General features: G+C 37.3%; 1 protein-coding gene across 7 annotated transcripts in view; it reads right to left on the bottom strand.

The window, feature by feature from the left end:
- Window positions 1–13,695, bottom strand: part of KIF13B (kinesin family member 13B) — a 167,371-nt gene that overhangs the window by 37,879 nt on the left and 115,797 nt on the right. For 5 of the 7 annotated variants that reach the window (XM_039875850.1, XM_039875853.1, XM_039875855.1 and 2 more), the window contains 6 exons: window positions 11,941–12,033; window positions 7,952–8,104; window positions 7,110–7,187; window positions 5,864–5,917; window positions 1,804–1,848; window positions 1,493–1,513 (listed from right to left, as the gene is read on the bottom strand). In XM_039875850.1, the coding sequence (XP_039731784.1) occupies window positions 1,493–1,513; window positions 1,804–1,848; window positions 5,864–5,917; window positions 7,110–7,187; window positions 7,952–8,104; window positions 11,941–12,033 (444 nt within the window). The remainder of the gene's footprint in view (window positions 1–1,492; window positions 1,514–1,803; window positions 1,849–5,863; window positions 5,918–7,109; window positions 7,188–7,951; window positions 8,105–11,940; window positions 12,034–13,695) is intronic. The other 2 variants (XM_039875852.1, XM_039875854.1) reach the window with 2 other exon arrangements.

Raw genomic sequence — 13,695 nt, 5'->3', positions numbered from 1 at the left:
CCACTTTCGTTAACTGGATATTCATTTAGACTTCTGGCTGCTTCTGATTGCATCAGAAACTCCCATCAGAAGATGACAAACACACTGTCTTACTAACATTAAAATATATAATTCCATCTAAAATGGTTTTAGAAATACCAATGCTTTTATGTTGACAGTGTTCCTCAATGCACAGCCAATTTCTAGATGGAAAAACAACCAGCTGAAAATAATTCTGCACCTACACGTGAGTCCATCTTGATAGACTGGTCATAAAAAGTTTGCTAAGTTTTCATTAAATCTATTTAAAAAACTGCCTTACAATCATGATGAAATATCCAGTAATGGTAAATAACAACATCACTGTGATTAGGGATAGTTATCAAGAGTGATTTTTTTTAGCCCTAAGGTGAATTTAAAAGTTGGGAGCAGTTAATCAAATTCAATTTTGGTGGAGCTTAGTAAAACAATGCCAATTTTAATATGTAGCAAGCATCAATACATAAGGGAATGCAAAATATGGCTGGCCGATTCGAAGTGTTACAGGCCAAACTATGAGACTGTTTTTAGTCCCTTTAGCACTTCTTCTCACCTCCTGCAAAGCCCTAATCCTGTCTAACCCTCAGTTCCTGCCTCCCTGCCATACCTTTTAGTGTCACTTTGCTCCCAACTGACCACTCTTGGCCATAAAGTTAACTGAAAATTCGGAGAGACAGGGAGGGCTGAACCGGCTCTGTGGCATCTCCTTGCGTGTCATCCCAACTAAACGAACGTTCCGTTATTGCACAGGGAAGACACGGCATGTCACATTTTTACTGAATAATTCTTATTTTGTAATCAAGACCAGAGGGATAGACATACAGATTAATGTAAACAGAGAACCCAGAAATAGGCCCGCGTAAGTTTACGAGGCAGACGTAACTAACGAAATATCTGAAATAATTTTCAATTATTTCAAAACACATTTTCTAGCATTTTAAGCATCATCAAGTCCAGGCTAAAATTATATTTCTGACTCAACTCTCTGGTACATTAAATACTTTCATGCAAAGAAACCAAGATGCTTCTGAGCGAAGCTCTGTGGTGTCGGAAAAGCAACAAGCACTTTTGCCATTTCTTTCACTTCTCTCCTCCTGTCCCATGCTTGAGACAAAGACATCTAATGAGGTCTCAAATATTTATTGGTATTATTTGGTTACTACGAATTAACTTCAAATCTTCACATTCCAGAGCTTTCTAAATTCAGTAAGATGTCTCTTTTGACAGATACTTTTACAGTCTTACAGACCCAGGTAACAAAGAACATTAGAAAGGAATCATACATACTGACTACCAAAGTTATTTTTATACAAAAGGGTAAGAGCCAAAAAATTAGTACAGTGTCAAATTTAGTCACCTTATAAAAACATTTAAAAACTCATTCTGAAATTAAAGCAAAGCAAGCATATTAAGTTTTAGATAGTAGGATAGTACTTGTATCCTACTCATTAGGAAAACCTAATGGATTAATTACCTCTCCCTGGATCTCTGAAAACTGAAGAATACAGGAAGTCCCCAAAAGAAAAGAAAAGAAAAAAACATTAGTGAGGTTTTCCAAAATGATTTCTTCAATAATCTTTCCTTTAGGATCTGTGTGCAAATTGTAACAGATAAAGCAACTTGGAGACTTTCTCAGACTACTACATATAAGAGAACAAAAACTTCTAGGTACTTAAAAGGGTAGAGAATAAAGTTTTTACATTTTATTTTACTTTTAAATAGGTTATCTGGTCACAATATCCAAAACCAAATAACAGAAAAAGCATACAGTGAGAAGTTGCCTACCTCTACCCCTGCCTGCTCAGATACCCACATATTTCCACCTTCTCCCTAGGCAGATAAGAAACAGTATTAGTTTCTCATACATCCTCATAGGGTGTGTTACGTATATGTAAGCAAATCTATAAATAGCCATACATACTTCTCTCTTTTCTCCTTCCTTTTAGAAAACAAATGGCAGCATAGTGTTCTATGTTTCATTAATAATCACTAAGTATATCCTGGTGATCTTTCCAAATAATTAGGAGTGGTTCCTAATTATTTTTACAGCTGCATTAGCATCCCATTTATTTATTTGGGTGTGTGCATGTGCATGTGGGAGTGAATAAAATGTACTTAACCAGACTAAACAAATGGACATTTAGATTGCTTCCAATCTTCTGCCATTATAATAAATAATGTCGCAGTGGACACCCTTGTATATATGTCATTTCACATATACGTAAGCACTAATGCTGTGTAAAGGGGTTTACTAGGATCTACAGAATCTGTATGGCAATTAGTTTAAACACTACCCAATTCCGAGGAACCTATTATGGGTAGTGTTTAAATAACACACTTTGAATTCAAGGCAATGCCATGTTTGAAAATGTTTGTTGTTTTATTTAAAAAGCCACAGGGAGGACCTCTGTTCCTTACTGCTGATAGGAAGGGAAATGTTTCTCTTTTAACTTGTAAGTAAATATAATTTTAAGAATATTTATTTTCCCTAAAAATCTTTCGAGATGTTCTGCTTTAGGCGATGATAAAACTCCTGTGGGGCCCCTCATCTAAAACTGGGGAGCCATTCCTTACTGAAGAGCACCCGGAATCAAATCCCCTTTGCTTAGTATTCTTTTCCCTTTGTTTTCTAGCATCACAGGTATAATCCTCTATCACCTGAATTTCCTTATTCATTTAAACAGGTCCATTCATAAAAATCTGTTTTAGAACAGTTTTCCTCTACCTTTCCCCAAGTGAAAAGCAAAACATCTCTAATTTTGATATGTGAACATTCATTTAACCTGCAGATGTGGACACAGTGAGAAGTCAAGTGATGTCCACAGGACAGTGACAAGATGTTGGCTAAAGCCCAGTTGTCACCTTGTCACCTTTCAGGGCTCATGGGTGCCAAGAGTTCAAAACAAGATAACATGATAGTTTCACTCTGAACTGGAGCAGAGCTAGTAACAGCAAGCTGGCACCTTCTGTTTTCCCTGACAATAATTCCATTGTTTGTCAGAAGGCAGGGGCTGCTGTGGTTAGGGAGGAGCAAGAGAAGCCAAATTTTGAAGAAGACTGCAAACTGCTGAAATGGGGAAAAAAGGGCATTTAAATTTTTTTTTGAAGTGTATGGCAACAACCGAAAATATATATTGCACTAGAGAGTACAGATCCATATTCTTGTTGCTGTGACAGCACCATGACACCAGTAGCATCTAAGAGAGTGGAAATCAGACTTTCCTCATCTTCGCTAAGTTACCCAGCCAAGCACTCCAAGAAATCAAATGACTAAAACAGGGAAAGTCCTGGTAGAGTAATAAAAATGTGTAATGTTATATTTACTTATTTAAATGACATCCTGTTCACTGCACCCTAACCCTCCACAGAAAGTGCCCTGGGAAAGGTCTCCAACAAACTTCACTGTCACATCCAGGATAGTTTTTCAGTCCTCATTTTACGGTCTCTGAAGAACCTGGAAGGAGTACTTTTTAAACCTTCGGCCCACCAGTTTCCAAGTCACTCTCCCATCGGGTCTTCCTTGCTCTCTGAGGGCTCCTTTCAGTCGCTGTGGCCAGCTTCTGCTCCTGCCCTTGCCCCTAAGTACTATCATCAAGCCATCACATAGCTTTGCCTTTGTGATCTAATCCCTCCCATTATTTCAATGATGCCCTGAGCTCCCAAATCTGTTTTCAACCCAGGCTTCCAGATGCTCGAACTGGCATAGATACCGTAATGTCAAAAATTGAACTATATCATTTTCTATCCTCAGCCTGCCCCTCCTACAATTCATTTCTGTATATTGTCACCCAGAAACCCGTATGTCACCCTAGTCTCCTCCCTCGCTCAACCTACTTCTTCATGCACACAGAATTCTGAGATTCTATCACCTAAATATATCTCAATCTCTCCTCGCCCCCCTCCCCACTGCTGAATCTTCTCCCTTACCTGGTCTCTCTACTCTCCAATTAAATTTTTTTTTCGCATTTCTGCATTGATAACTGCATACATTTGTATTATATATATATTATTCTAATATAATTTTATGGACCACAGACAGGATAACAAGCGAGGTTGAGGTGAGCTGTTCAGAAAAACAACTTTCCAATTCAAATTTAAGCATGCTACTGCCCTGTTACTCTTTCAGTGGCTCCCACCCACCCTTATGACTCCTTGGCACATAATGTTAGAACTTCTAAAATAAGGCCCCCTTTCTCCCGGTTTTACCCCACAATCAGCCCTCTACTTTACTCATGCTGCATGTGCTGTCACGAATGTAGCAAGCTTTTTCATTATCCCTCCACGCTCTGTTCATGCTGCTTCTTCAACTCCTTCCCTGCCCTGGGTGGACTTTCACCATTAAGCTTACAGGGGGCTATTTCCTCCCTGCAGCCTCTCCTGATCCCTGCATAATGCGCAGAGAAGTGTCTACTCTCCTCTTTGGGCTCCTACTACCTAACACACTTCTATTATAGCATCTATGTTCCTTTATTCCATTTATTTGGATAAATGAAGAACAGTAATTTTCTTTCAAGTAGATACTATTATTTTTTGTTATTTTCTCCATTTAAACATAAGGAAACTGAGGAGAAATAGGAAAGTGAAGAAATTTTAGCCACTTCTTTTCAAGGAACTTACAAGTGAGGATTTGGGTTAGATATATTTCCAAACACACATACTCACACACACAGAAAAAATTATGATTTTCTTCTCTTATAAATAGGTTTTCCTTAAAATATTTCCTTTACTTACATTTAAAAATAATGACACGATCAATTTTCTGAAAACTCTGCTTTGTTCAGGTAATTGTAACCTATGCTATGTTTATCAAGTTAGTCAAACCTATCGTTTTTAAGATCTAGGTTACCAGTAGTTTGCCTGAAGTAATAGGATATATACACATACATATATATGTATTTCAGGCAAATTGCTAGTAACTTAGATCTTAAAAATGAATGTTTATCAATTTTACTGTTCTTAAGTACTTGAGTTTTTATAAGGACAATTTCAAATGTAAACAAAACAGTGTAGCATAATAGAAAAAGTAGTATAATAAATCCCCTTTAGCTTTAATAATTATCATTAGGCTGCCAATCTTTTATCTATACCCCTAACTCCTCCCCCTGACCCAAGACTATTTTAAAACAATTCCCTGATATCAGACCATTTTATACAACACTGTTCATTTTTAACCTCCTCAAGGATTAAGGGGAGGGGGGAGGTAGATGGGGTAAAAGGGGTCAAATATGCGGTGACATTAAAGAATTAAAAAATTAAAAAAAAAAAAAGATACCAGTACAGAGCACGTTACTACATTTTGACAATATCAACATCTGGCCAATTTACTCAAAAAAATCAGGCATGAAACTGATATGTGACATCTAGTCATGACAATTTTGAGTGTGATTCCTTTAATAATAATAAATTATCTATGCTTAATACTCTTAAGTTAGGAAAACTATATTAACAAGTAAATAAATTCCAGCTAACAAAATATGTTCCCTTTTTTTCTTCTTCTAACAAATAATATTAACTTTTAGGTATAATCTTATTCCTCACACATTTTCAATCATCACATCAATATTTTTCCTTTTCTGACATAAGCAGGAGGAATATTCTAAACAGAAATATGATCTTCAGCAACAAAATTGTTTTTTAACCTCCAAAAGGTAGAGTAATAAGAAGGTCTATTAAATTGTATTCTACCTGGCAGATGAAAAGAAATGAACTCTAAACACATTCCAATACATTTCACGTGTATTGAAGAATAGGAAAAATTCTGGCCTGCAAAACTAGCATGTGATATCTGAGAGAAGGAAAGGTGAATGGGAAGTAGATCTAAGGCTGACGGAAAATAAATACTTACCTTGTTGCTGCCTAGACTGTAGGAGGGAATGAGATCTTGTCGGCTGCCAGACAACTGAAGAAACAAAGAAGGAGATCAGTCCTTTATGTGTGAAAGTACATACATCCCCGGTCCCGGAAATAAGACTTTGAAAACCGAATCAACAGAATGTTAAAGTTGGATGGTAGCAGAGAGACTGTTGAGATCAAAATTACAAACTAGACTAGTGGCCTTTGGGACACTGTAAGGCACAATTTTTTTTTAATTGAATTGGTTATCGACAATTTTAAGATGGGAAGTTTGTATAAGATCAGATATCCAGTTTACACTGAGGCAACAACCAAGTGGGCCTAAATAAGAGATAATCCATTTGTTCACCTCTTTCCACGTAAAGCACACTAGGTTACTGGTTTTCTTACCATGTCCTGATCTTATGACTCCTTTATTCACAGCAAATGTATACACACAAACTATTTATTTTAAACATAGGATTCTAAATACCAAATCATCAGTACATATATCAGTACATCTTAATGTAAGGAATTCTCGAAAAGATATTTATGTTGAAAAAGTAATATTTCCTAATGTCTGAGAATGTTCCCAATCTTTCAGTCTTGAAACAGAGATGTCATTCAGTCACTCAATGGCCACACGTGCCCTCCAATTTGATACCCTTCCTACCTCTCACTACTGTCTCCCGAGAGAACACTAAGGCTAAGGGTCGGCTGCTCTTTGTTACGATGCTTCTGCTTGCTTCTACTATATTTTCACTTGGTGTAAAGTTCAGACAAAGGTGTAATATTTCTCATATCCACATCTTGATCAAAAGTAAGAGAAGGAGAGATAAATCACAGGGCCACGAGCATATTTCTTTGCGAAGAATTATTTGTGTGTTTAAGATGCACCTACTATATATACATATATGTTTCAAAAAACAACAACGATCTTAAGACACTGTTATGAAACAAACCTAACTTATTTTACTCATTTATACTACGCTGCATAGCCTGTAAGCAATTGAGTTTGTGTATACCTAAGCCCGGAAAATTCAAATGGCTTGCCCTAAGCACTTGGCTACTGTTGTTTTAGTTCAAACTCTCTCTCAACACCTACTCACTGAACACATACGGTCACTATGCTAGGCAGTTCGGACAAGGAAGTGATATCCAAGATGACACTGAAAGGACAGAGAAGAGCTATGCAAGGAAAGAAGAGAAGAGAAAGGAGAAAACAAACAGAGCAGGAAATGGGGAGCCCATGCGCTCACTCTGTTCACATTTGGAGAACTGATGCTCCTCCTACTCAGCTTCCCTTTTCCTGTCAACTGTTCCTTCACTGCAACTTCCTGTCAGTCAGAAAATAGAGGAAAAATACATGTTAGAGACACACCACCAAAGCAGTATTAACAAAAACTAGCTTTGAGTTACCATCTATACATACACATTCTTAGTTCTTTAAATGATGGCTATTACTTCACATGACAGAATGATCCAATTATAATCACTGTGGAATATTCAAAGTTAATGATTTAGCCGACAGATTACCTAGATCATTCTCTTCTTCATCTACTAATGACCCCTGTCTAGCTGGCCAAAGGTTAATCCCAGGAGAAGCAGCGTGAAAATCAGACCATTCTCTCTTATTTTTCGTTAGTATCTTTGTTTTTTTTTTTAAAAGTCTCAATATTGCTAGGTAAAAAGAGATTTATGGTTTCTCTAAGGATTAGGTTAACAGCTAGCATTTGTATAATCCTTTCTAGAGACCATTCTCAGGCTGCAGCAGGCTTATCCAGCTAAGCAAACAGGGCCCGCTGTGCCTCATTGCTGCATATTTCTTCAGTAACATTACTGCCTAGAATGCAGGAAGAGTTAAATATTTTCTTCCATTACTTCAAGGCAACTAGATACCATTTAGTGTCTTGGAAAAAGGAACTTTCCAATTTGATACCTGGAATCTTCAAAGACTTAACTGGCAGGTTTAAGCTAAATTAATATGTTCCACTTAAACAGACACTTCAAAAATTTAGACCTAACAATACTGTGAATTACAGAAAGTAAATCACAGAATCAGACTAGGTTAGCGCCACTGCTACCAGCTCTGTTGGCTGACCTGGCGCAGACGATCTAAAGTGAGAAGGTTCTCCACAGCCAGCACACTTCTGAGGTATTTTTCAATATAAGCCTCTGAGTCAGCAGAAGCTGTGTTTTCAACGTTAGCTGCCATTCTTGCTAATGTTTCTCGTTCCTCCACTCCCTGGGCATCCTGGAGAATGGAAAGTTGTATGTTAAAATTAAGTACGTTGCAGAAAAAAACATTATAAAAGCTTCTTGATTTATACAAACACACACACACACACACAGAGTACTGAACTAACAAATGGGATGTATTCCAAAATTCCATTTTAAAGTCAACTTCTGGAACTCAAAATGCAGTTCTCACAGAAATCATGGTATAAATGGTGGTTAGGTTGTCTTGAAAGGCTAAACACAGCATAGCTGTGCATAGAAATGTGCATAGAAACAGCACATTCTCAACAAAACTGTTCTCTATTTCCAATGAAAACAAAAACATTACTGGTTAGAAAGGATTGGAGGTCTAGCTGGAAATACAACCTCCAGGACTTCGGGAACATATCTTGAGGGACAAGAGACAGGAATGAGGAGCTGGGGTAACAGCTAGATAAGGGTGGGATCCAAATAACCCTCGTAGGAGGCAGACAGGGGTATAGAAGGGCTGAGTTTCGACATTTTAACTAAGCAGCCTACCAGAGACTACATATTCAAAATGTGGCAGCTTCTAAAACTGGTCTTGATCCTCAACTCTTAAGTGGCAGAGGCCAAAGGCAGAGCCAATCAAGAAGAGAATTATCTAGGCAATTTTTCATTCCCTGTGCTTTCGGGTAGAGCCTAACCCTGCTCGTGTGCCATGAGCAGCCCATGCATGTAAATGCGATAGTCACAAGCCAGGGAGGGACTTTGATAATTATTTCACACAAACTTGGGTCATAACAAATTACTCTACTCAGGGAAAATCAGATACTTTATTTATTTGTGAATATGTTAAATCTATATGCCACTGCATCTTAAGATGTCATCAACTTTAAGAAAAACATCATTTTATCACCTCTACAGAGAAAAAAACCCTGCCAATTAATTTTAAGATATTAATTTTAAGATGCGTTCTAACTTCAAAAATAATTTTAAAAATTTAAATGGACATTAGAACAGATAAAATATGGAAGAATTTGGAAGATGGCAAAATTTTCGTCTCCTATAGTAATTCATCTGAGCCTTTTAATAACTCTGAAATCATCCTCATTTTGTAGATGAGGAAAGAGGAAGGCCACATAATTAGCAAAAGAGGTAAGACTAGAACTCAGGTCTCCTGACGGAGTTGTTACATATTCTTTTTACCACTCAACACAGAATTCTTTCTGGTGTCTGAAGGGACAGACGTTATCCTGATTTTCGAAAAAAGGGGAAACTTGAGTTTTAAGAAATGTATATATCCATGTTACCCGCACACCCATCAAGATGTAAAAATTTCATGACCTCCGGAAGTTCATTTATGAGCTTCACGGTCAATCCCTATCCTTCCTCAAGGCAAGATTTCTTTGACCATAGATTAGTTTCACTTGTTCTAGAATTTCTAACAAATGGAATCATACTCTTTTGTGTCTAGCTTCTTTCACTCAGCGTAATGATTTTGAGATTTGTTAATACAGTTCATTTCTTTGTATAGCTGAGTAAGATTCCACAGTATGGATATACCACGATTCATTCATCCATTCCTCTGTTGATTGATGTTTGGACTGTTTCCAGTTTTAGCTTATTTTGAATTAAGCTGCTATGAATATTCCTGTGCGAGTCTGTATAGACATATGCTTTTATTTCTCTCCATAAAGGACTTAGGATTACTGGGTCGTGGGGTAGGTATATATCTTCTAAAGTGTTTGTATCATTTATACTCCCACTAACATTCTAGTTGCTTAAAAAAAAGTCTCCTGTCGCTGTCTGGCCTTTGACCACTTCTTTTTGCCACAAGCCCTTAAAGCTTCCGTAATATGGAACACAAAGAACTTTTGGGGGCTTTTTCACAATGAAGCCTAGCTTCTTAAAGGAAATTTCTGTTTTTTTAAAAAAATAAACTAAATGTAGTCCTTTCACTGTAAGCTTTAAGTCTCACTTTTCCTTTTTCTCTACCGTCAGGATTTGATAATGTAAAAATAACGCTTGCCAACTGAGACGTTTAGCCAGTTTTAATAGGTAGCCCAATCACATGAGGCTCTGTTTATCTTTCAGCTGATTTCGCCTCATTTCTTCCCTTTGAAAACAATAGAATAAATGCACTTTTAAAGAGGGCAAGAATTATAAATGGGAGGGGAGTAGGAGAGGGATGAAGAGAACAAAGGAAAAACTGAAGATGGTTCACAGAGCTGTCGCTATGTGCACTATATACTGACTGCAGCTGTTTCTCAACTGCATTCAAACCATTTAGTGTTAAGATCTGAAACAACTGGAAAAACATATAAAACATTCAGATACAGAGAATAAACAGTTAAGTCTCTATTTAAACACATAAGGATACAAAGAGTAATCTATTATAGACCCAAGATTTTGCAGGCAGTCTAACTCTGAAAACAGATTTAATATTTGTTCAGCAGGCTCCAAATTAAATAGTTTAACAGTTAATATTTACTATGTAAGTCTGACACTTTGAAGATCCAGGAAATAACTAGTTACTATTTGACATTATTTGAGAGGAAAACGTGTTTTTGCAATATAAGCAATCTAAAACAAAGCCTAAGAACTGTGTAACCTTTTTACTCTTCTAAAAATTGATCTCTGTATTAAAATACATATTGTCCATCTATTGTTCAAATACTCAACAGGATCAATCAACAAGCACATGTGAGCCCTTAAATGAAGAGAATGAGGCAGATGCTGACCGTGTGGTTAGGAGGAAGTATGCACTCCCAGGCTCACATTCCATTTTCCAGCTCCGAGGAAAGCACAGTCTGCACCTCCTCACTCACGCTGCGCTTGCGGAGAGAGACTGTGGCAGAGAGACTGCGCTTTCTCTTTTCCATGGTCCTTTTCTTAGGCCCACCCTCATTTCTCCTACCCCTGCAGGAAGGCCTCTAATACCAACAGTGCCAGTGCCCAGGTGAATAAATGTGTCTAAATCAGCAATTAAATATTGGGAAGCAAGTATAAACTGCATCCTCCAATAAGCTTCTGTCAGGGATGTTTTAAGCTCCCTTTGTTTAATTCCTGTGACTATCTCGCTTAGTTCATCAAGAGAAATAATAATAAAATAATAATAGTAACTATAATAATAATAGCAATTACAATTTATAGTTTATCATGTACACCACCATTTAGATACACTGTCTCATTGAATCCTGTTCGGAAGGTATTACTACCCTCACCTGATAAATGAAAAACTCGGGGCTCAGAGTAACCTAAGCAAGTTCACTTCAGTTATTGGTGAAAGAAACAAGATTTCTGTTTGACTCCAAAATGAAACCCTAAATCTCTACGCTATGCCATGTTGCCTAGCTTTGAGGATTACGATACTATTATCTTTTACTTTTTTTAAAAAATTTATTATTTATTAAAGTATAGTTGACATACGACATTAGATTAGTTTCAGGTGTACAACATAGTGATTTGGCATTTATATAACTTACAATGTGATCACCACAATAAGTCTAGTAACAATCTGTCACCATTCAAAGTTATTACAACATTATTGATTATATTCCCTGCGCTGTACATTACATCCCTGTGACTTCATTTATTTTGTAACTGGAAGTTTGTACCTTTTGTTCCTCTTCATCTTCTGAGTGAAAAGGTGTTGATTTGCTTTTCAAGAGAATGTTCTTTAGCAAAATACTAAAACCAGAAACTTTAAAGCCATAAGTACATTTTACTATGAGTCAAGTTAGGATTAGGAAATGTCTCTATAAATCTATAGCATTTCCCTAAATATACATTTCCATTTAATACATATTTCTTGGGTAGGTGACTTTTCAGGGAGTTAGCTCTAATTACATGTCTATTTTCAGTAAATTCAAATTATATATGATCCTTCACCTCTGGAATATTGGAGACAATTTCAAAAGTCACTCCACAGCCAGGAATAGAACTTCGATGAGACATCTTTTTTAGGAGACTCTGAGCAAAACCCTAGAAAAAAACAAAACAGAAGATACAGTTTCCCACCTCAAAACCTGAGTTTACATTAACAGAGAGACAGCATAAAGGACCCTGCATTCACTCTAACCAAAGAAAAACAGAGCATATTTCAATATAAACAAGCTGGAATCCAAATCACTAAATACAGGTTCGTCTTAGTGCATAAAACCAATTTTAGACACCTGTGTATCCAAAGGTGTGCAGCGGGTGACAGGTCCTATATGTGAAAAGCACAGACCCCCAACTCTGGGAACTGACACTAGGCATCTGGTTCAACTCTGCTTAAAGTCTACAGCGATAAGGCTGTTGACTCCTGCACAATGAAATGACCTTCTAACTAAGATGTAAGCAAGGACTGGTGACTCTTACACTTTTTTGTTGTTTGTTTTGCAGCACGATGGACATCTTGTACCATGAATATTGACAAGTTTAGGCATTAAATTCTTGACCAAAGCAGGATCGTTATGAAGAATGATTTAAGAGTGCATGGTCATTGTTTATGCTGACTGTGCTCTTTGCACAGTTAAGAATTGAACTGTTGAATTAATGCATAGATGACTCATTTGAAGATGCTGCTAAGAATGAACATCCTGTAGAGGTTGAAGAGAGCAGGGATGAGGGCAGAATATAATTGGTGAATACAGATAAGAGGAAAGAATATTAAACTAACACTGAACCTTTTTCTCCATGCACGAGGAAAGCAGGAAATACGTAAAAACGCCCAGAGAAAACAGAAAAATCAAGCTGTTTGGTCTCAGAAATACATATTTTCACAAACTATTTAATAATTTCTTTCCTATTCAATAATCTTTAGTTAATTTAAAAAACGATTTTAGCCTCTTAGAATGAAAAGAGACCATTTATTTCATCCCTTCGCCCTCGACTTAAGCCTTGCAGTGTTGAGCCAGTGCCAGTCACGCTGGTCCAAGTGCAGCTACAGCTGATTTTCAGTGTGTGTAGAGGGGTGGGCTGCCGGTGGGGGGGGGCGGGGTGCTGTTGCTATCACCCTTTCTTGTCTTCTATTTGGATAGAATTACTGAAGCTGACTTGCATGTATTAGGATCAGAACGCAGTCCCTGTTCTTGCTATAAAAAAGTCATTTTTAGAATTATCTGAAACTGGGAGGGAAACTGCCATGCCCTAAAATACTAACATTTCATTCAGTATCAATTTGATACTATGATACTTTCAAATCATTTCAATGGAGGGAAATGCAGCAACTCCTTGTCTCTATAACAGCAAATGAAAAAAATAAAAATAAAAATAAAAACAAAACAAAAAAGCAGAAGAAACTTGGTAACTCCACAATGCACCTGTTCTGTTAAAAATTCCATGGCGCTGGTACCAGGACAGGCTCAGTGCCTGGGTAAGGCCAGTTGTACCAGGTCGGCCTCAGTGCCTGGCAACCAGAACCTCAAGTTCTGAAATAGCAAATAACTTTTCAAAACGCTCCCCAGGAGCAACATGTCTTTTTCAATTCCTTAAAGACTTCCGAGAAAAAGGAGACTGGGAGAAGAGTGAATGGGAGACACACCACACACATCTCTGGCTAACCCGGTGACCTGGATTTTATTGATGTTGGATTGCCAAGCTAAAGAGCTGCAATTTTAACAGCATTACCGCCAGTCTTCATTTCAAAGATTGATATCAGTG

This window comes from Pteropus medius, unplaced genomic scaffold (assembly GCF_902729225.1).
Source record: "Pteropus medius unplaced genomic scaffold, Ma_sr-lr_union100, whole genome shotgun sequence".
NCBI lineage: Eukaryota > Metazoa > Chordata > Mammalia > Chiroptera > Pteropodidae > Pteropus > Pteropus medius.
The sequence above is the reverse complement of the archived record's forward strand: the minus strand, read 5'-3'. Positions and strand labels throughout refer to the sequence as shown.